Source organism: Anolis sagrei, chromosome 5 (assembly GCF_037176765.1).
Source record: "Anolis sagrei isolate rAnoSag1 chromosome 5, rAnoSag1.mat, whole genome shotgun sequence".
NCBI classification, from domain to species: domain Eukaryota; kingdom Metazoa; phylum Chordata; class Lepidosauria; order Squamata; family Dactyloidae; genus Anolis; species Anolis sagrei.
In genome coordinates, this window is record NC_090025.1 from 185,445,758 (window position 1) to 185,466,743 (window position 20,986).

The following is a 20,986-nucleotide window of genomic DNA, read 5'->3' on the forward strand; positions in this document are numbered from 1 at the left end:
AGAGCAATGTTTACAAACTTTCCTACCCTGTGCATGATATTGTTATTGCCATTGTTATTTATAGCCTGCTTTCAGCCAAGATTAGCTCTCAAAGCAGCTTACGATTAAAACCACACAGAAAGTACAATTTATTAGGGATATGTGGGATGTTATGGCAGTCCCTTCAGGTCACTGACAGTTGGTGACACAGTTGAGGTTCCAGGCTCATCCGTTTAGAAGGAGGCTAGAGCACCAACTAGAGGTGGATTCTTTTTTTGCATTGCTGTAAAGAAGGCATCAAAAGAGAGCACAGCTTGGGACAAAATGCACCTAGAAGCAATTTAAAATAACAGTTATGATTTGCATAGCACTGCAATGGGGGATATGCTAAGTCAGTTGATGTTTAAAGATTACAAAGGGACACTTAAACATGAACTGACATAATAGATTTACCCTTGAGGGTGGACTTGGACTTCATGGTCTTTCAAATAAAATACACCTTCCGGTAGTTGGTTATCCTTTCAAAATCCTTCAAACACTGTGCTTTGTAGAGAAGGGTTGGGGAATTTTGGCCCTTTTAGATGTTTTTATCCTACAACTTCTATCAGCATGACCAAAGGGAAGAAATTGTTGAGGTCTTATCCCCAACTTGGAAAAGGCCAAAGGTTAGCGATCTCCATCACAACTAAAAATACGGCAAACTTTATAGAATGTTAGGGTTGATTTAGTGTGTTGGTCTCAATAATTTTCTAAATCCATCAACCAGTGACTCAGGGTAGTCCTACACTGACGAGAAAACCATGTTCAATTGAGACCCCCTTAAGCCTCCTCCAAAGTGGCAGGAAGTCCCACTCCCAGGGTGCTGAGCTGGTTGTACTTAGCGAGAGCCACAGTACCCCATTTACCTTGCTCTTGAGTCAGTCTCTAAGGCCTCTTCTACACTGCCCTTTATCCTAGGAACTGATCCCAATTTATTTGTTTTAAACTGGATTATATGAATCTACACATAAACTGGATTATATGAATCCCGCCTCTGCAGGTGGGAGCCCTGACAATTCGGGCGCGCGCTGTGAAGCATTTGCTCGGTTCTTCGCAGACAAAGTCGCCTTGATCCGTTCTGGGCTGGACGCCGCGTTAGATGCAGACTCTGTGGATGTAACGAGAGCACCTGCTTGTCCTATTTTGTTGGATTCTTTTCAGTTTGTGAAACCCGAGGATGTGGACAAGATACTTGGAGGAATGAGGCCCACCACGTCCATCCTAGACCCCTGCCCATCCTGGCTTCTGAGAGAGGCCAGAGGGGGATTGGCCGAGTGGGTAACAGTGGTGGTGAATGCCTCCCTTCGGGAAGGCAAGATTCCAGCGAGCCTAAAACAGGCTATTATAAAGCCGCTGTTGAAGAAGCCATCACTGGACCCCACTAAATTGGACAACTTTCGGCCTGTTTCCAATCTCCCCTTTTTGGGCAAAGTCATGGAAAGCGTGGTGGCCTCACAACTCCAGGTATTCTTGAGAGACACAGATTATCTGGATCCGGCACAGTCTGGTTTCAGACCGGGACATGGTACCGAGACGGTCTTGGTCGCCTTAGTGGATGATCTGCGCCGGGAGCTAGACAGGGGGAGTGTGTCCCTGTTGGTGCTCCTGGACCTCTCAGCGGCCTTCGATACCGTCGACCACGGTATCCTTCTGGGGCGCCTTGCGGAAATGGGTCTTGGAGGCATTGCTTTGCGGTGGCTCCGGTCATTTCTGGAGGGTCGCACCCAGAAGGTGTCATTGGGGGACTCCTGTTCCGCACCACAACCTTTGACTTGTGGGTGCCACAGGGTTCCATACTGTCCCCCATGCTGTTTAACATCTACATGAAGCCGCTGGGTGAGATCATCCGGAGTTTCGGGGTGTGGTGTCATCTGTACGCAGATGATGTCCAACTCTGTCACTCCTTCCCACCTGCTACTAAGGAGGCTGTCGAGGTCCTGAACCGGTGCCTGGCCGCTGTAACGGTCTGGATGAGGGCGAACAAACTGAAACTAAATCCAGACAAGACAGAGGTACTCCTGGTCAGTCGCAAGGCCGAACGGGATATAGGGTTACAGCCTGTGCTGGACGGGGTCGCACTCCCCTTGAAGGCGCAGGTTCACAGCTTGGGTGTGACCCTGGACTCATCGTTGAGCCTGGATCCCCAGGTTTCAGCGGTGACCAGGGGAGCATTTGCACAGCTTAGGCTCGTGCGCCAGCTGCGCCCGTATCTCGGGAAGTCTGACTTGGCCACGGTGGTACACGCTCTTGTCACATCCCGCCTGGATTACTGCAACGCTCTCTACGTGGGGCTGCCCTTGAAGACGGCCCGGAAGCTTCAGCTGGTCCAGCGTGCGGCAGCCATGTTACTAACTGGAGCGGGTAGCAGGGAGCATACAACGCCCTTGTTGTCCCAGCTTCACTGGCTGCCGATTTGCTACCGGACCCAATTCAAGGTGCTGGTCTTGGCCTACAAAGCCCTAAACGGTTCCGGCCCAAAATACCTTTCTGACCGCATCTTGGCCTACGAGCCCACGAGGACCTTGAGATCGTCTGGGGAGGCCCTTCTCTCGATCCCGCCTGCATCACAGGCACGGCTGGCGGGGACGAGGGAGAGGGCCTTCTCGGTGGTGGCCCCCCGGCTGTGGAACACTCTCCCGGCACACATCAGACAGGCGCCCTCCCTCATGTCCTTTCGAAAAAGCCTTAAGACCTGGCTGTTCAAGAGGGCATTTAATTAAGTGCTAAGCAACAACATTACGGTAATGAGAACTGGAATGGTATAAGGAAAATGAGACTGGCTATGATTCTACTAAGAGACGAAGCGGATTTTTATGTAGTTTGTATTTGTTGTATAGTCATATGTTGTTGATACTGGCCTCTGTAACTGTCTTTTTATGTGTACTGTACACCGCCATGAGTCGCCCGTAAGGGCTGAGAATGGCGGTCAATAAGTGCATCTAATAAATAAATAATAATAAATACACTGGGATAATCAGAAAATCTAGAATAAGATCCTGGGATATAGGGCAGTGTAGATCCAGTCTTAGTCAGCTGGGAGGGAGTGTCCCTGGACTGCCAGGGAGCACAGGATGACTATCAAGATAGCTGTGGCCAGTTCAGTTGAGATCTTAAGTTAAGGGATAATCTGAATCCTGCCTAAAGACTTGGGTTTTCCCTGGGTTAATCTGAATTACCTCTTGTGAGGAATTTAAGCACACAAGAGATTGATCCACTCTCACACCAACCTAAGTGATCAGTGTAGATGTGCCCACAGTTCATGGAGACCCAGAGAATCTGTGAAGAGTACCTCCCAACCATTTGCCATGCATATTTATGATACCTAAATGAAACGTGATGACTGACTCTGGAATATGTCACTTTCCTCATGTCCTCACCAGTCCAATAACATCAGGAAACTTTATGGATGATTGTGGCTGGAGCATGCATAAGTTCATTGTCATAAAGAACTGTACCTAAAAAAACTGCTCCAAATCCAGAAGGGATTCTGGATATTATAGTCAAATGGTACTTTCTCCATACATTGTAGACATTACTGGGAGAACAGATTAACCATATAGCATGGTTCTATCTGTGATGGTCCTTTTGCATTTTGTGGAGCATTACTTTATAGTGACTACTGTCATTAAGTTGCAAGTGTGTATGTGTGAGCAAAATGTCAATATCTACAAACTTGTGTGAATGCCATTACAGTACTGTCTTTCCCTGACAACTTGAAAGAATCCAAAAGCCAAATCCAGAAATGTATTCTGCCTATTTAATCAGATGCACAATGACTATGCATTGTGCTTTTATAATGAATGTGTATTGTTCTAAGTCTGGTTTCCAAAGACTTTGCTGGGCCGTAATTTTTGTTAGCACATCATTGGTCCATGCACAAATGCTCCAATGATCTTTATTAATGAAGTGGAAAGCTTTTTAACTTTTTGTCATTTAGAAAGGCCAGAAATATATAAAGCACAGCACATCTGTGTTATCTGCAAATCTAGCTATTAACAATTCATTCCTTTGTTTTCTGCATAAAAATAGAAAGAGTATCAAGAGTGTTTATTATATTAAATAAGAAGGATTTAGTAAGATCCAAGGCCTTTTCTTGTTTATATGCAATGCTACTGTTTTAAAGGGGATTTATTTGAATATTTTCTTTTAAAAATTATTTCATAACAATTGCAGCTGGCATTTGTGGATTTAACGTTTGCAAATTTGCAGGTTTGATTAATAAGATATTTCTACAGATCCTGTAAGACAACTCTGTGGTCAACTAATACTGGAAGTTGATGATAAAACCAAGTAGGGAAAACTAGCGATTCGAGGGAGCACAATTCTCTAGCGACCTCATCAGACAGAGTGAAATCAGCATCCTAGGATGTTTTTACCTGATCTGGGGAATGGAGGCAGACACTGGACATCATACGATGTCATGTGACTTCTGGCATAGGCCCTGCCCTCAACTGAGGTGAAAGCATTGCTGGACACTTTCACCCAACACAGGAGGCTTCCCATGTTGTGCTAGCTCCAATGGAGCCAGCACGTGGCATCGTGAGAGGGATCTGTGCAGGGGCCATAGATAGAATCATAGAGTTGGAAGAGACCTCATGGGCCATCCAGTCCAACCCTCTGTCAAGAAGCAGGAAAATTGCATTCAAAGCATCCCTGACAGATGGCCATCCAGCCTCTGTTTAAAAGCTTCCAAAGAAGGAGCCTCCACCACACTCCGGGGCAGAGAGTTCCACTGCTGAATGGCTCTCACAGTCAGGAAGTTCTTCCTCATGTTCAGATGGAATCTCCTTTCTTGTAGTTTGAAGCCATTGTTCCACGTCCTAGTCTCCAGGGCAGCAGAAAACAAGCTTGCTCCCTCCTCCCTATGACTTCCTCTCACGTATTTATACATGGCTATCATGTCTCTTCTCTGCCTTCTCTTTTTCAGGCTAAACATGCCCAGCTCTTTAAGCTGCTCCTCATAGGACTTATTCTCCAGATCCTATTGACTAGATTTGCCCCATTGCTCCCTCTTTCCTCACCAGAAGCCAGGCAAAGTGGAATGCTTTGCCTAGCCATTCTGGTCAGGTCGTAGGAATCTCTAGGTCCTCCAGTGCAATTCTGTGATTAATGTCTGTTGGATATTAACTATAGAGTCACCTGGAATAGTCTAAAAAGGTTTTCTTTCAAGTTAAAAAGCAGTGTTTTTTAATTGATTCCCCCCCCCCCCACTTTTGAGGGGGGCTTGTACTCTTACCTGCCACAAATGTGTCTGGAGGTGGGGAAGGGAAGTCTACTGTGTAACAAAACAGCATGACAACATGAGCCAGAATAATTTTTTAAAAGCAATGGTATTGCTATGCCTATTCTATCTTTGAAAAAACCCTTATCTCAGAAATTTTGTCACCTTCCTGCAGTTCTGTCTCTTTACTGAAAGGTTTAGAGTTCTATCAGGTCACAGCTGCTAGAAATCTTTTGTATTAAAAAAAGGATGGGAATATCATCATTACACCTTGTAGGAATGAGCCAAACTCTTCTACCCTGTGGATTTTTTGGGGGAGGATGATTCTAATAATATGGTTCTAGGTTGATATGCAATCTGATTTAGGTGGTGCCAGCTCTTTTGTGAAATTAAACATTTTCAGATGGATGTGTTTGTCTTTTAAACAAATTTTGGGGTTGTTTGCTAACCCTCTTTCTTCACTCATTAGTGAATTGTCAATTAAATTAATAAACTATAACAGCTAAGATACTTATGTAGTGCTCTTTGGTGTGAGCATGGAGATGTTACAAGTGGACCTGGATTTCTATCTGAGAAACAATGGTGAATATATTCAAAGTGACTATGATTTTACTCCCAAGTCAGTTCTGTTGTCTTAAGTGTTTTCTCCAGACAAGTTTGTAAATTTGTCCCCATCCAGTATGATGTGATTATCAAGGTTGCACTGTCCTGTTCCATCCCACACCGTCCTTTTCCTTTTTCCTTCCTCGCTCCCACTCCCCAACCTTCTGAAGCTGAGTCCTCGGTCCTCTGATCAATATGCGCCCCCCTCCCTATTTCCCTAAATACATCATGAAAAAGGATGAGGTTTCCGCCTTAATTGCTTGTGCCTTTTATTCACATTCCTCTCTCAGCCAGAATTGTGAAGAGTGTTAGTAAAAGGCTTCACAATGGAGCTTTTCATTAGGCCTGAGCAAGGCACACAAAAGAAGGCTTTTGGGAAGAGTGAATGCAGGAGTTTAATTTGCAGGTGGAGAGTAGATAAAAGGTGCTGACGCCTCTATTATTCTCTTACTTAGGTGACCCTTACCCTGTTCAGCTGATCCCAACAACCATGGCAGCTGCTGCCGCAGCAACCCCCGGCTTAGGCCCTCTCCAACTGCAGGTAAGTCTGGATACAATGCCGGATGAGGCAAAGGTTAAATAAATATGGAAAATGGTTTTCTCTCCCATTTGAACTGCACAAAATCCACAACGCTTTTATTTTACTCCTCCCCACTCTTTATTTTGTTTCTTTGGGGGGGGGGGGTTGACACACCCTCCTTTTTCATTTGCAAAATTGCATCTGGAGATGGCTTTCTTTTCACCTGAGAGGGGTTTTATTTGAAGGATTGTTTCCACACCATTGTGATGTGCTGGACTTAGCGGCTTAATAATAGTAGCAGTATACAAATTTGCACTTCTTTTCCTTTGCTTTTTACTTCCATTCCTTGGTTCCAAATTTAGACTTAGATTACTTGAAACATGTTGGAGAGGGGAGGGAATAGAGAGTAATGATGAATTTCTTCTCAGACTATTTAACCTCACATCGGATGGGCACTTGGCTTAGAAAGGACAAAGAGATGTACCTCTGTACATGATTAGCAGAAATAACCACCCAGATCCTGGTATAAATGGCATGTCCTTATAATTCAAAAAACTGCAAAGACAAGTGTTTGGTTTCCTACCACTGAATACAGGCCATTTCTCACCCTAATCATTAGTACAGTTGACCCTCCACGTTTGTTGGTTTGACTTTTGCCGATTTGATTATTTATGAAATTGGCTAAAATGTTCTGTCTAGGAATCTCTACATCTTCCATTGTGACTCAGCGATTAATCTCCAGAGGTTGACCATAGAGTCATGCTGGAAGACTTAGAGATATCTAGAAAGAACATCTCCCAATGAGATTTTTTTTCTAGGTCTTTCAGGGCAGTTCTATAGTCAGCATCCAGCAGAAGTTGACCAAAGAATCATGCTGGAGGATCTAGAAATACTTAGGAAAGTGTTTTCTCAAGTAAAAAAAATACCAATTATTTATTTGCACGGGAGTCCTATGCTCCAAATTCCATCATATGTGAAGGGTTGACTATAAAATGGAGTAAAAAAAGAACATCATCTTGTAATTACTGCTGCTGGTAACTAGGAATCGTTGGTGAGTTGTCTTCTTCCCCATCTCAATGTAACAAATTCACCGCAAAAAGAGGCCAGTAATTCCATTACTGTTTCACATGAAATAATGAATAATTTATGGAACTTCTTCCTCACTCTGTGAGAATATGTAATATGTGAGCACTATTTGTATTTTCAATTAAATACATTTGTGTGAAAATTTGTGTGTCTTTCCTGGAGAGACAGTATATTTATGTGCAAAAATTATGTATGGTGAACAAAATACACTACTTCCTATACAACAATTTTGGTTTTGGTCTGTCATGCCAAAACACACACATCATGATTCTATTCAATAGGAATCCATGCAATTTGTTTAAATTTCATAAAATTATAGTGTCTCGCATACATTTCTTGTTTTTGTTCAGGAATTGGTGTCTTTTCTATAAAATGTTTGCTTTCCAAAAACATGTCTTCTATGCAAGAAAACAACACATACTTTTTGAAAACAATGCCTCCCTCCCACAAGTCTTGAAGTGAGAACAATCTTGGAGCTTGTCTTCTTTTCCTAATTGGAGTAACTTCAGTATTGAGACATCTTTTTCCATAGAATAGTCCAGTATTAATTCGTATCCTTCACATCTTTATCAGAGATTGAGCAAAGTTATTGGCAGGTATTTCTGTAGCCATTCCATATTTATTTAGGTGGATCTCAGCATCATATATATAGAGTTTCCAGGTGGTTTCCCATCCATTGAAAAAGGTGACTGCATCAAATCTCTTGAGACCATAATCTAAGATCAGAGAAGACCTTGATAAATGAGCTTAGAAGTAGGTTGACTTTGTTTACAAGAATGATTCCAGGCATTTGGTTATATAGGACAGCTATTGCCATAGATTATTCGGTTCATATAGTTATCTAGGAATATTGCTAAAAACTATTGCTGGGAACACAAGGCACTCTCTCACCCATGAAGATTATCCATTGTGTTAATTCAGCCCACCACATGATGATGTGGATGCCCATCAAGGGGTTATTTTCTCCTGGTTTTATTAATAGGGAAAAACAGTATGTTAATCATTGGAGATCTTGGTTCACAATACAAGAGTAACCAATGTTATGAACATATATAAGGATTTTGTAACAACTTAGAGACTGTTTGAGAGAAGGAATTGAGAAGCATAAGCTTTTGTATATTGAGTTTACTTTCTCTGATGCCTGTAATGAAGTAGATCTCAGTCTATGAAATCTTAGGCTACCGACTTCATTCTCTCAATTAGTCTCTCAGGTGCCATAAAATCCCTTTCCAAACTGATGTTTCAGACTAACATGACTTCGTCTTTGAATTGTTCCCAGTGTTATGAATGTATTCACATTGCTTCATCTCAGTTCACCACATATGGAAAACCTCACTTGACCGCATACTAAATCAATAGATCCAAGGTGTGCTAAATAAAAACCTCAGGTTTTACAAGATGAACTCACACACCCAAGTCCTCAACCTGTTAAGAAAAGGTTATATGGGTTAGGTTTTCCCTTTTAACAGCTGGTGGAGATTGTTGTTTCCTGCTTTCTTCACACCTGGGGTAAAAATAATTTCTATCTAAAAGATGGGGTAATCATGTCACATTGTGACTGGCCCAGAAATTCTTGCTGCTTTCAATTGGCTATGTATGTCATAATATCATAATACTAAGTCACTCTCTTAGTGAGAACAAGAAAAGACAGGCAACAGTGAAGATGAATCTCTTCTGCAGTTGAGTCAGCTGAGAGCCGAAGAAAGCACAGTCAGTGTGTAAGTTTGCAGAGGTTAATGTATTCACCCCTATTGTGCTTTTATATGAAAAGCAACACTGTGCTTTTCCTTCTGATTGCTTGGGATGCAAATATCATGGACAGTATTGGCTTGTTAGGACCATAGAAACAAGGCTGTGTAAGCCTGGCTTCCCCCAGGGGTGGTTTCTTGGGGATAACCTCAGATTTCACAAAGTGTTACAAATAGTTCCAACAGATGCAAAGACAACGTCAGAAAAAGAAAGGGAAGCATTAACCAGAGCTAAGTTACAAACACTAAAATAAAATGTTTGGAGGTGAAAATGGGTTTTATTTTGTGGTTGTTTAAAAAGAAAACAGAAACAAGCAGTTAATGAAATAAGAAAAAGGCAGTTTGTGGTGATCTTCAGGCTTTGTTTGTTGTTTTTAGGGACCTATGAGTTGTGATAAAATGAAAACTACATAGTGGTTAGTAGAAAATGTGGGAATATGGACAACTTCCCAGGTTAATTTTGGTGTCATTGTGTCAGACCCTCCACAAGATGCCACTAGCCAGTTTTTAAAGGGGGGGTTCGGAGGATTACAGCCCAAAAAGGTAACTTTTCTAAGCCATGGGAATATTGATTCCCCTTTCTCATTTAGACACAGGAATGAGCCTTTGTATTTTCTCCCAGGCCTTTTAAGCTTGTGTCCCTTGTGTATTTTCATATGCTATCGTGACCTTTCCTACTGCCATATAGGCTGCTGTTGCAACTATTGTTATTTGGGGCTGACTTGCCAAGTTGTTTGTAGTTTCCTTGCCTTCCTATGCCCCAGCTTAGCTGCCCTGGAATTAATGAGCAAAGGATGGTATGGTTCCTGTAAATAAATAAATACCACAGTAAGTGCACAAAATTTTCTCAGCAAACATATCAATGTGGAAAAGGTTACCTAATAGCTGGGAATTTGACAACCATTGATTTTTAGAAGGATTGAACTAGGAAGCAGTAAAAGAGACTGTCCGTTCCATTTTCTCTTACATTTGAATTGTTAAAATGTCAACTTTTTTCTAAAGGAAGAGATTTCCAATTGTTTAAATTGTAAAAATCTCTCTTCCAGAAAAAGAAGATAACTATATCGGCTAAGTTCAATAGGCAGAGATCTTCACAGGTTGAAATGTATCACGATGGATCCAGAACTTGGAAAAGTTACTTATTTTAACTTCTGAGCTGGCCTGGGGATTTGGGAAGCTATAACTGAAATAAGAACTTTTCCATGCCCCACTTGAACCTTTGTGTTGAATAGGAATTAAAGATGCATGCCTTTCATGAAGAAAAGCATTAGGTGCCTTTAATTCAGAATCACAAATATAGCTAAATATATAGGTTTTAATTATATATGTCGTGTCCCCATACAATTCGTTATTACATATGTGTCTGTATCTCTTATAAAGGTTGATTTAATTTCCCGTTTCCTAATGAAACTGTGTCATGAATTGATGTGTGTCTAAAAAGTGTCACCAATATAAAATGTTTGGAAAGCTCTGTCCAATATTATAGTTAAAAGACTGTTGTAATTGAACAATGGCATGTGTGCATATGCTCAACTTTTCAGGAATTAGTGACATTGAAATTGAACATAAGAAACACAGAGCCTGGGAAGGTTACTTTTCTAGAATGACAGTTGCCAGAATCCCACAGCCAGCATGGTCCCATTGGTATGGATAGGAGGCAAGCTTACCAAAAGTAACTTTTTCCAAGCTCTGAAACAGTGTAGCTGTGGAACATTGTTGTAGTGGGGCATACACACTTGATATAGTGGAATGCAAGGTAGAGATTGAGGTGTTGCAACTAAATATATTTATCCACTTTGGATTTCCTACAAAAGATGTTCACTAACCTGTTCGGGTTCTACTTCACTTAAAAAAAAGGAGTAAGCTGTGAATCGATTCAGTCAGCTCATGACTTTATAGATTTCAATTACATCTCTTGAAACTGTTGGAAGAACACTTTCTACCTTCCCTTTTTCTTTCTCTCTTTATTTTGTTTTATGTGCCTGGTGTTGTTCTTTCATCCTGTCCAAATCTTTGTGCTCTGACAGCAGTAGCAAAGCAGGTTATTGTGGGGGGAAAACAAAGAGGACAATGTTGCTACTTCTGTGGTGTGGCTGACACACGCTCTCTGTGTAGAAAGACCCCTGCCAACCTGGCTTTGAGAGGACATGTGTTTTGAAGCCCTTCCTCTCCTTCTTCTCTCCAGGAGTCCCCTACTGTGCTGTCCTACCTGTCACAGTTAGCACTAATTGGTTGCCCTCATTGACACTGCCTGCCGAGAGGCTAATGACTGGATGAGCAGGTACATTAAACTGCCCTCCTTATTTGTAGCAGGGGATACTCTACGATGAATGTCACTGGCTCTGTTAGAGATGCTGGCATTCACACCATCTGTGTTTGAGCTTCTTTCTGTGTGAATGAAGCAGAGATTTTGCCATTTTTCTTTGCAGATATGGCACTTGGAGGTCTCATTGTCACTTTTTCCTGCAGCACTTGTTTAGGTTCTATTGGTTTGGGCTCACATTGGCATGGAGAGTGTGTATTAAGTAGTATTTAATCTAGGGAGTTTGAAGAAAGATAAAAAGATCTTTAGAGTAGATCTTTCGTTTGGGTTAGGGGCTCAGGTCAACCATGAAAGTGGGAAAATAACAAACATGTATATTGTTAACCTGCATGAAAACTTTTTCAAGAATCTCTAGGTTCTCCATGGAAACTCTGTGGTCAACCTTCATGGGACATTGAATGTAGAATCTTATTGATGGTGTAGAAATTTCTAAAGAATTGTTCTCTAGAGGAATCTCTGGATCTTTCAGTGCGATTGTATGGTCAACTTCTGCAGGACCTAGAGATTACTAAAGAGATCAAATTAATCAAATCTGTGAATAATCAAATTCTCTATAGTTGAACTCACAATTGTGGGGTGCCAACTGTATGTATGCTGTTTTACTCCGGCAACACATAGATTGATTTTGTTACAATTTCAGACCTATGGGTAAAGCACTAGCATAGGAGTGGATAATTTGCAGAAATTTGCAGGAGAACACATGGTCTTTATGCATTTTTATTGCTGAAACACATAGTTCTCATATGCTATGCTAACAAATTTTCTTGTAATGATTCTGTGGAAGAAGGAAAAGGTCCCAACATCTCATGAAGTTAGGATGGTGGATACACATAACAAGGCTTTCTTTCAACTGTGGGAATTCCTGTCCAAGGAAGTTAAGCTTCCAACACGCAGTTTAACAGTGCTGATCCACAAAGCATTCAAAGTTAAAAATAGTTCAAAAAATCAAAACTGGATTCTAGAATTGCTATTTCTATTAGATCTTTCCTTGAGATCCCTTGTGGGCTGAAAGGCAATATAGAAAATGTAGATAAATAGGACAACAGAAATATTTGTGATAATACTGTGTTCTATAGTATGGTGGGTGGGGATATCACTTACACTTATTTGGGAATTTTCTGTATGATTTGAGGGCAGAAATAGCCTTTAAAACCCGCTCTCTCATTTTAACAAATTGAGGAGTTGGGGACTTTGGGCAAACCGGTAGAGGTTTGTAAGGACCAAACACAGGAATCCAGAGTCCACATACAGTCAGTTTGCTGTACTATGCCCTTCCCTGGTATAGACAGTTCTGAGATGGATCAATATCATGGCAAGATATAAAGGCAAGTTTCTGTATTCCTATGGTTCATGACAGCTCTGAACCCTAATATAGACAGGATTGGAGTTGCACCAACATACTGTTTATGCAAACATAGAGACATTATATGATTTTCTTTGAACAGCAAGAAATAAATTATTATTATTATTATTATTATTATTATTAATTTTATTTATATCCCACCACCATCTCTTTGAGGGGACTCGAGGCAGCTTACAAAAGCACTCCAGGGTGCATATATAACATAGAACAAGTAAAGAAAAGGTACATAAGTATAAAACAAGTCACATAAAATTATAACAACAACCACTTTCAACACATATAGCATAAAATCAAAATAATAAAATTTTAAAATGAGCTGCCATCAATTCACAAAGTGCCAAGTGTTAACTTCATATGGACTCATTCAGCCTACTCGAGGTCAAAAGCCTGTTTGAATATCCATGTTTTCAGATTGGAATGGAAGGATTGAAGGGTAGGGGCTAATCTAATTTCTTTTGGGAAGGTATTCCAGAGCTGGGGGCCACCACCAAGAAGGCCCTCTCTCTCATCCCCACCAACCATGCTTGAGAAAGTGGTGGGACCAAGAGAAAGGCCTCCCCTGTCAATCTCAGAGCCTGCGCCAGTTCGTAGAAAGAGAGGTAATCTTGAAGAAAGGTTGGACCCAAAGTAAATAGGTCTTTATAGGTAATAACCTTCACCTTGAATTGAGCCTGGAAACTTGTTAGAAGCCATTGGAGCTGCTTCAAAAGAGTCATGATATGTTCCCTGTAGCTAGCTCCAATTAATAATCTCATAGCCGACCTTTGCACTAGCTGTAGTTTCCAAACCATCTCCGAGGCAGCCCCACATAGAGTGCATTACGATAGTCCATTCTGGATGTAACTAAGACATGGACCACCGTGTCCAAGTCAGAATATCTCTGAAATATTAATATCCACCTATTGTAGGTTTACATTTTTGATCTAGTAGCTAAAGCCCACCTTTAAACACATATTAAACTCTGCATTTAAATCACCAGAGCAGAGGGATCTCTCTCCATTTTTCATCTTTGTCTTCTCTGTTAAATATCTTTCTCTGTAGAATGATAAATCATTATTGTATCATTTAGCTACTGTATTAGGCAACAGCCACAGTTCACTTACACTTTGGAAAAACCAAACGGAACTGTGTTTCCGCTTGGAGAAACATTCCACGAACATCTGGGCAAAATAAACTGAAAATAAGAGCTAAATACACATACTGCAGTGTTTCAGATTAGCATTGCCAAAACATGGCAGCCATCCATCAGTCATTAGCTCACTAGATTCCTTTAACATTAATATGCACATTTCTTGATGGACATCACAAATGCTGAAGATGATAATGACAGCGAGTTAATAAGGCAGCATAGTATGAATATTTCCTATTGGCTGGCCCCTAAAATTGGTCGCAAATGTATAATATTAACCTAGATTGGGCATCACACTCTCCTATTTTTTGCAGATGCTATATTTAGGTGCATTGGCTGCAAGTTTCTCACCACCTGTTCTGCCCAAGGGGTAGCCAAAATGCCCATTTTTATGTGAGATTGGTGGAGATCAAGGGGCAGTTCCACAGCTGTAGAGAATAGATACACTTCCATGGGTGCGAATGGATCAATGCCCATAAACAGCAGCTGAGGATTTAGACCTAGCACTGGTGACAAACATTCTGCTGGCATGAACACCAGTTGTAGGTGTTGTTAAATAATGCCTATTAATGCTTTAAATGGGTTTGTTCACCTCTCCTCCCTGCAGCTGCAAGCATGAGTCTATCTGCCCTCTTTCAGTGTCCAAGAATTCCTTATTATTTCATAAGGGGGGTGCAGTAGTGTACAGTGCCTTAGTTTATGCACTCTTAGAGATACACAGGCCATATGCTCCTACTTAGATTCTTATGGTTCAATGGCCAATGGCCATTTGTTATTGCTATAAACCACTGAGGTGTAAATCTATATCAGGAAATGGGATAAATGCCTTGTTGCAGTCTTGGCTATGGAAGTCCATTCACTGACCATCCTTTTGACTATATTTATTGATCATCTTTTTGAGGCAAGTCACAGTGAACTTGCAAAGAATACTGAAAGGGAAACATAAAATAACGGACTATGCATTATTCTAGAATACAGTTGCATCCTGCCAAGAGGTGTGGTTTTTTCTTTTTCTGAAAAGAAATTGGGAGGAGACCTTTGAGAGTAAAGTAAGACTTTCATAACTGAAGAACCAATCTGTGGTGTCACTGACTCATGCCCAAAGGTAAATGGCCTCTCTGGGTATTTGCTAGATCCTCCAGGCTATTCTGTGGTATGCTTCCCCCAGAAGTTGCCATGAACTTGCACCGGAGGACCTAGCAAATTCCTAGAAAGGATCTCTTTCTAGGAATCTCTGGGTCCTCCAACACAACTTTGGTATCCTGGGACCAGATGTCAGGTAATGTAATGGCATTCCATTATATCAGGTTTCAGGTAATCTAATTCCAGCTGGAAATGTGTTCCCCATGGATATGGGGCTCTTACTGAATTTAGTAGATTGCAAAAATAGCCTTGGGGACCATGTGCTACATAAATGCAACCTCTGTGTGCATCTAATGTTGTGCCTGTCACTGAACCGAATGAGAGGACTACAGTGTTTGCACATGGGCATCAGCACCCAGGGTGACAAACTAAAGGAATTATGAGAATAGAAGAACAGTTGCTAAAAGAAGGTCTTCCCCTTCATATGATGGAGAGGGGGGGGGGGTGACATCCAGTGAGTACAAGCAGAGAGTGGGAAACGGCTGTTAGGCTAATGACTCCTTTTGCATAACACGTTGGGTCTATCAGTGTGTGCCCGTACTTGGGGGTGAGGAGGAGGAAACCTCACAGCTTCCTCTTGTCTTCGCTCTGGCCTGCTGTGTGTTAGCAGACCTCAGTCTGCATGACTGAGCTTCCTTGTGGGTTAGAGAGCTGGCGTTCCCCCTCTCTTTCCCCCTCCTCTTCCCAACCCAGAGCCTGCGGGGCAGACAGACAGAAGCACACATATGATTAATACAGCACAGCTGCAGAGCTGGCTCATTTGCATATGTATTAATAGAGGCAGAAACAACAATTCAATTACATCAAGAGACATTTGGAATACTAAAGAACGCATGCAAATAGGCCTGGGACCATTCGGATTCCCCCCTCCCCTCTGTCTTACTTAATCCAAGGAGGCAGGAATCTTTGGACCCAGTGGTTTCTTCTTATAACCACCCCCATGCTGATTTTCCCCCTCTGGAAAAAAAATCCCCTTTAGGAAGAACTGGTGAGGAACTACTGACACAGCTATTACCACCCCTGGGCCTCCCAGGAGCTCTTTGACATTTGGACAATAGGAGCAGCCCAATCAAAGCTTTTCTCCTTGCTATTTTCATATTGCCAAGCCTTCAGCTTGAATGTGGTGACTTTTGTTCTTTTACTAAAACAGCCTTAAACCATGGTCATTCCTGTCATCTAGTCCTGGAGACAAATTCTTTCTGGTTTTCTGATTGTCTCATTTTTCCTTGCTGTTTTCCTTTTGTGTTTCTCACCCTTCCCTGCTTCTCTGTCATACTTCCTAATTATTATGGTGCCCAACGTCAAGTTTCAGATGCTGGGATTCAAGCAGGGCTAGAATTCCATTCTTGAAGGAAACTAGTCCAGGATACAGATAAACAGAAAAAGTAAAAGGATATGTTGGAAAATCCTAGATCTTAGAATCATAGAATCATAGTTGGAAGAGACCCCGTGGGCCATCAAGTCCAGCCCCCTGCCAAGAAGTAGGCCAATCACATTCAAAGCACCCCAACAAATTGCTCCATTGCGTCCTAGTCTCCAGGGCAGCACAAAACAAGCTTGCTCCCTCCTCCCTATGACTTTCCCTCACATATTTATTCATGGCTATCATTTCTCCTCTCAGTCTTCTCTTCTGCAGGCTAAACCTGCCCAGCTCTTTAAGCTACTCCTCCTAGGGCTTGTTCTCCAGACCCTTGATCGTTTTAGTCACCCTCCTCTGGACACATTTCAGCTTGTCAATATCTCTCTTCAATTGTCAATATCTCTCTTCAGTACTGTTCCAGATGTGGTCTATCTTGACTTCTAATTAGCACGTGTTGATTCACCATCAAAGACTTGATTCATTGGCTCTATTCTAGTTGGGACCAGTCAGTGGCTGGGTGGAGCCATGCTCTCCAGTTGTCTTTGCTCACTGGAAGGAGATGAAGTCCTTACCCTTCTGACCTCCATTATGGCCCTTTCCGAATGGCTCTTCAGAGAGATAGGTACTCTCTGCACAATTTGGCAGGTGGGCATGCTTGTAGAAGCTCCAATCCAGAACCCTGTTTATGTACAGAAGGAAGCATAGGAAGACTACACATTTGGCAGGCAAATCTGAGCCTCTAGATTGGCCCAGAAATGTGGTCTTCTCTCCTTAGTCATCAGAGCAGAAATATCTACTAGCCGCACTGCAGAACCCATTTCAAGTTCCCAGTTGTAAAAGCCTCAGTTCCCAGTCTGTATATGGATACGGCTGCCCACAGACCTGGCCTGGTTCTGACACCAGCTCTGAGTCAGCACCCATTTGGAGAATGAGAATGTGAAAAGAGGTTATGCAAGCAAGAAGCATGTAACCTCCCTGGCAAGCACCGCTGGAGAGGTCAGGACATCTTTATTTTTTTTTCTTCTTAAAAGAAAGAAAATAAAAGAGTGTTGAAACTGTTGCACTCATTCCTCCCATCTTCTTTAAGCCTAAGCAGGCAGAGAAATAAAGCAGAACACTCCTTGATTATTTATAAGACATTAATTTTACATGAATATTGCTTAAGTGGATGACATTGTCAGTAGTTGTGGCAAAAGGCAGAAGCTCCATCAATGGAATTGTGCCAGTCTTAGCTTCATTCTATGGTCCAGTTACAAGAGAGGAATGTTGTCACTTCAAAAATGGGAAGAACTGTTTATTCATTTATTTTGCGGCATTTAGCTGACAGGTACTGTATGGAAAACCTTACTTAGCTGCTTTTCATTCCACCTTGCTTCTCTGCAGTCACATATTTCTGTAACAAGGCATAAAAGATAACCATTCTCAGTCAATATAGACCTCTCCTTTGCTGATATCAAAAGGGTTGCATTGCTGTTAAAAGCATTCCAAAATAAATTAATGGGCCTTAAGGGAATCATGATTAATATCACAAAAAATTTCCAGCAACCTAAGATGCTTTTGCCCCCATTGAGCCACAGAGCCTCACAATGCCCATCAGATGATACAGACTCACTTCCTGCAGGGCTTTGTGATTCAATCAGGGCACAATTGTCCTAAAATGCTGTGCCAGCAACACAGGAGCAATGGAGCTAGTGTGGGGAGAAACTGCATAGCAATGCTCCCCCACATGTGATGGGGAAGTGTCGCTGCCAGCAAGGCGGGGCACAGGGCACTGGGATTTCCTCGCTTCCTCGCCAATTTGCCATGGAGGCAAATCAGGATGGGGGACCTCATCAATGTGATGGCATCCATATTGATTTCAGGGGGTCTACTCAAAGCATAGTTAAGTCTGGGATCAACCCAGAGTCACCTTGGTATTACCTGGTGGTTGTTGTTGTTGTGTGATTTTGGATTATTTCCTACTTGTAGCAACCCTAAGGTGAACCTATCTTGGGGTTTTCTAAGGAAGATATGTTCAGGGGAAGTTTGCCTTTGCCTTCCTCTAAGGCTGTGACCTGCTCAAGGTACCCCACTGGGTTTTATGATTTAAGTAGAGATTCAGATTTTGGTCTCCAGAGTCCAACACTCAAACTACTATAATGTACTGACTCCCTTAATTTCATTTACCAAATCCTAACCAATCACCACAACAAACCCAAATACCTGTTTTCCTCAGTAGTTCCTTCTCAGGATAATGCAGAGTTTTGGGGTATTTTGTAGCACAAAAGCCATCATGAAATTATAATTGGATATTGATAGACCGATGAGTTGCATTAGAGGCCACAGAGTATGCAGTTCTATGGCCATACTCTACTAAGCCCCTGTTGCTTAAGAGAATTTTGGCTAATTATTTTATTTTGAGAGGAATGTCAGAAATTGTGGAACTTTGAGTAACAGAGGACTTAGTTTTTCCCTCCTTCCAGAATCCTTGGAGTTACCATTAAAGACTTTGCTCCATGATACTTCTGGTTGAATGTTTTCCCAATCATCTAATAGCTGATTTTAGGCTTGTTGTGAGTAATTTAAACAAAGGAATTAAGGAAAAACAGGAATACAAACCTCTGGATCACAGTTTTCCAGTCACATATGTTAGCAACAGTACAAGTAGAATTGTACTATAAGTCTTCTCAGTTCCTTAAGCCTCATGAGCTAAAAGACTGAAATACTAACATTCCTTCCAGACAGATGCTCAATGCTGGGAGGGGGGGATAATGTCCCCCTTCAGCACACCTGCTCACAGATGTGTGCATCTGGCTGTTTGCTTTCCAAAGCAAGCCCAGGCCTGATTTTGATTCATCCTTAGATATGGATAAAATAACCTTTTTCATTTGTCTTATCTTCTTCCTTTTTCTGTTTTCTCAATTTTCTCTCAATAATGCTAGTCCGATCCTTCCTCCCTCCCTCCCTCCCTCCCTTCCTTCCGATTTGAAGAATCATAGAATCATAGAGTTGGAAGAGTCCTCGTGGGTCATCCAGTGCAATCCCCTGGCAAGAAGCAGGAAAATTGCATTCAAAGTGAGAAATAGCTTGGGAATGCCATAAGTGGTGTCATTAGAAGATGCTTTTAGGACAGGATCCACATGAAAACATGATCTATCCAAAGTTAAAATTGTCTGCATTGCATTGACAACATTAGATTCTCCAGATATCTATGGGTTGTGACTTGTATCCACACTTAGTTACTGTGCATAGTGATGACTTCCACAAGTCTCTTTCACACACCATGTGTGCATGTTGATCTGTTGCCATAAAAGCAACTACAGTAGACTCTCAGTTACCCATAACCAGTAGAGTATTAGACCTAACTAATACTGTACCCATGCTATGCCATACCATACACCCTGTATTAACTTGAACTAAATATTGAAATACAGTAATTAAAAGCAAATAAAGTCATACTTCACTTAATGTAACACAGTTTTAATGTATTATATGTGTTTTTTTAAAATTTTATTCCTAGTATTATTTCTTCAATTTTTTTGCCAGATATTGAAACTGCCTGCAGAACGTTGATGATTTAAATACATGTGCCTTGTTCTATCACATGCTCTTAATTTGGCTTTACAGACGCTAATCTTAAAATGATGATGCTTACGATTAACCTATTGTTGGACAGTTATTTTTGGATTGTACTTAATATAACAAGTCAGGATCTTGGTTTAATGTGAGTATGTAGTATCTTTGTGCACGGACTCCATTTGCTCTAGTTTTATATCTTACTTCATGCAAACAGAGTTAACAGAACCTTCAAAGGCTTCATTGTGGGTCCAGATATGGAGAACCTCAAGTAATGGGACCAGATCTCATACTCATTGGTATTCATTGGTTTGTTTTGGTCATATCCTTTTGCTATTGGCTACACAAAAGAATGTGGTCCCAGAGAACTTCTCCAAAATTGAATCCAGCCCATATGTGAAAAACACTTTCCTATTCTTATGCAAAGTTTCAAGATGACGTTTCAAGATGCTGTTGGATGAATAATTCCATTGACCTGCTTCCAGAAGATCCACATGTCTAGCTCTGTAAATCCAAGGGACTTGTTCATTAAGCACTACTCCCAATTCCACATGCCAAACCATTTTTAATATATGAAAGACTTCCAAATGCAGCTTTTGATGTCAGAGTAACGGGGAAACTTCACATTCAAACAGAAAGCTAAATCTCCATTGGACATATCTTAGGCATCTTTGGGTTGTAGTTACTATAAAGCTCATGGACAAGTCATCAAAGAGGGCAAACGCAAACACAGAAAAATAATCGATTTTTAAAAAGACAGGGAGAAACAATAGTTGATTCATCACTCCATTCAAGGAGTGTGAAGAGAGCATAGTTCCAGCCCTTAAAATACTTCCACCCTCCTCCCCTTTTTATTGCCTGAAATCTTAAGAGCTTTATCATTTGCAGTCATAAAATGAAAATATACACCAAACCCT

At 41.4% G+C, this 20,986-nt stretch overlaps 1 protein-coding gene across 9 annotated transcripts in view; it reads left to right on the forward strand.

Annotated features, from left to right (window-relative positions):
• SOX5 (SRY-box transcription factor 5) overlaps nucleotides 1-20,986 on the forward strand; it is an 897,493-nt gene that overhangs the window by 756,924 nt on the left and 119,583 nt on the right. For all 9 annotated transcript variants that reach the window (XM_060776580.2, XM_060776581.2, XM_067469306.1 and 6 more), the window contains one exon: nucleotides 6,298-6,383. In XM_060776580.2, the coding sequence (XP_060632563.2) occupies nucleotides 6,298-6,383 (86 nt within the window). The remainder of the gene's footprint in view (nucleotides 1-6,297; nucleotides 6,384-20,986) is intronic.